General features: G+C 45.5%; 1 protein-coding gene across 1 annotated transcript in view; it reads right to left on the bottom strand.

Moving 5' to 3' along the window:
• The window catches only part of LOC105002722 (cytochrome P450 2C23-like), a 28,322-nt gene that overhangs the window by 12,320 nt on the left and 13,653 nt on the right, over positions 1 to 2,349 (bottom strand). The window contains exon 3 of the mRNA XM_010859535.1: positions 116 to 265. Within this exon, the coding sequence (XP_010857837.1) occupies positions 116 to 265 (150 nt within the window). The remainder of the gene's footprint in view (positions 1 to 115; positions 266 to 2,349) is intronic.

The raw sequence follows: 2,349 nt of genomic DNA, 5'->3' as shown, positions 1-2,349 counted from the left end.
CCTGGTTAATAGAGCAGATTGTGGACTGCTGAGCATCTCCTGAAGGAGGAGCTTTGGTGGGAAGGGCTGTGTGCGCAGTAGCCCCTTGGCCCAAAAGATGGTCCATGGAACAAACCCTCTGATTTCCTGAACTCCTCCACCAGAAACTGGGCCTCCTCTTGGATCCTCTCCTCAAGGCTCCTCTTCCCCATCCCAAAGTTCCTTAGGGTCATAAGGGAGAAGCGCCGCATTTGCTTCCACGTGTCTCCATTGCTGAAAATGAGTCCTAGGAAAAGAAGCAAAGAGCAGAAAAGTGGTTTTGCATCATAGAATCGGATGTCCCCAGAAGCTGATCTCTTGTGTCCACCCTGCGCTGTGGCTACTGCCCCTTACCAGGAATTTAGCAACTGGCCTTTGAAGAGCGCAACATATTCTTTGGTTTGGGTAAAATATTTGTCACAAAGAAAATAAAACCCAAGTTCTGGTCAACAGAGGACAAAGGTGATGGAGACAGGGGGCAGGATCATTGGCACATAGGGAACATTCCCAAGTGTGGGGAAGGCCATCTGTCTGGTTTTGTTAAAGATGGTAAAGACTGCCATGTCTTCCCACAAACCCCTCTCCTGAGTGTCTGTTTTTGCACTTAACATCCCTCTGACTTGTGGTTTAGTTCTACCCATGACTTCCTCTACTAGAGGATTTGCAACCCCACGGACTGTAGCCCACAGGGCTTCTCTGTCCATGGAATTCTCCAGGCAAGAATACTGGAGTGGGTAACTGTTCCCTTCTCCAGGGGATCTTCCCAACCTAGGGATCGAATCCAGGTCTCCTGCATTGCAGGTGGATTCTTTACCAGCTGAGCTACTAGAGTGGGTAGCCATTCCCTTCTCAAGGGGATCTTCCCAACTTGGGGGAACTAACCTAGGTCTCCTGCATTGCAGGCGGATTCTTTAAGGTCCGAGCCACTAAGGAAGCCCGTATTAGAGGATAAGCAATTGCAAAGCAGAGTAATAGGGAATATGCATGTCTATTCACCTCCAAATTTACTACAGCTGTTAGCTAATCTGAACCAAAAGGAACTCAGAAACAAAGGAACTCAGTATGTTCACACCCAATGCTTTTTCATTTCTTCCTCTGTATATGTCCTGAATTTCCTATTTCTCTCAATGTACCATGTTTCCTAGTACCCCAAACCCAAACCTCAGGGCATTTTTCACACCCCTCTTTCCCTATACAGCTGCATTTGGTAAATTCTGTCGATGCCACCTTCAAAATGTCTTTCTCATCTGTCCCTTCTTGTCAATTCAAACTACACTACCACACTTCAGCTTCTAAGGTTATGATCATCTTCAAACCAGTTTCCTAGATTTAGAGTTTCTAGGTTCCTCAAAATCAAATACGAGGACAATTTTTCTGGTGCTAAAAAGCATTCAGTGGATTTCCCTATACCCACCTCTCACCATAAAGAAGGCTGAGTGCCAGAGAATCAATGCTTTTGAACTGTGGTGTTGGAAAAGACTCATGAGAGTCCCCTGGACAGCAAAGAAATCAAACCAGTCAATCTTAAAGGAAATCAGTCCTGAATATTCATTGGGAAGACTGGTGCTGAAGCTGAATCTCCAATACTTTGGCCACCTGATGCGAAGAGCTGACTCATTCGGAAAGACCCTAATCCTGGGAAAGACTGAGGGCAAAAGGAGAAGGGGATGACAGAGGATGAGATGGTTGGATGGCATCACTGACTCCATGGGCATGAGTTTGAGCAAACTCAGGGAGATAATGAAGGTCAGGGAAGCCTGGCGTGCTGCAGTCCGTGGGGTCGAAGAGTCGTGCACGACTTAGCGACTGAACAACAACAAAAAACAACCCCCTACCTCCCCAGCCGGTCTCATTATGACACCTTTAAACTCTTCAAAACTTTCCATCATTCTCCCCCTTGGCTCTAACTCTGAACCAAAAAAAAAAAATCAAAATATTAAAACAGAGATTAGTGTATTAAGACTATGGACTATGGTTATTGGTTCTGGGCTCTAGAGTTAGGCAAACTGAATTCAAGTCTGCTCCAAAAGTTTCTAATTTTGATGAGCAATTAACTTCTGTTGCCTCAGCTTTTCATCTGTTGAATGGAAATAAAAAATATCCTCCTCATGGGGCCATCATGGTAACTGAATACGGTAATACATGTGAAACCCCTAGCATGGTATCTGGCACACAAGAAGTATTTAATAAATACTAGCTATTATATTGGAGAAGGCAATGGCACCCTACTCCAGTACTCTTGCCTGGAAAATCTCATGGGTGGAGGAGCCTGGTAGGTTGCAGTCCATGGGGTCGCTAAGAGTCGGACATGACTGAGCGACTTCACTTTCA

The sequence above is a fragment of the Bison bison genome, unplaced genomic scaffold, assembly GCF_000754665.1.
Source record: "Bison bison bison isolate TAMUID 2011002044 unplaced genomic scaffold, Bison_UMD1.0 scf7180017864456, whole genome shotgun sequence".
NCBI classification, from domain to species: domain Eukaryota; kingdom Metazoa; phylum Chordata; class Mammalia; order Artiodactyla; family Bovidae; genus Bison; species Bison bison.
The sequence above is the reverse complement of the archived record's forward strand: the minus strand, read 5'-3'. Positions and strand labels throughout refer to the sequence as shown.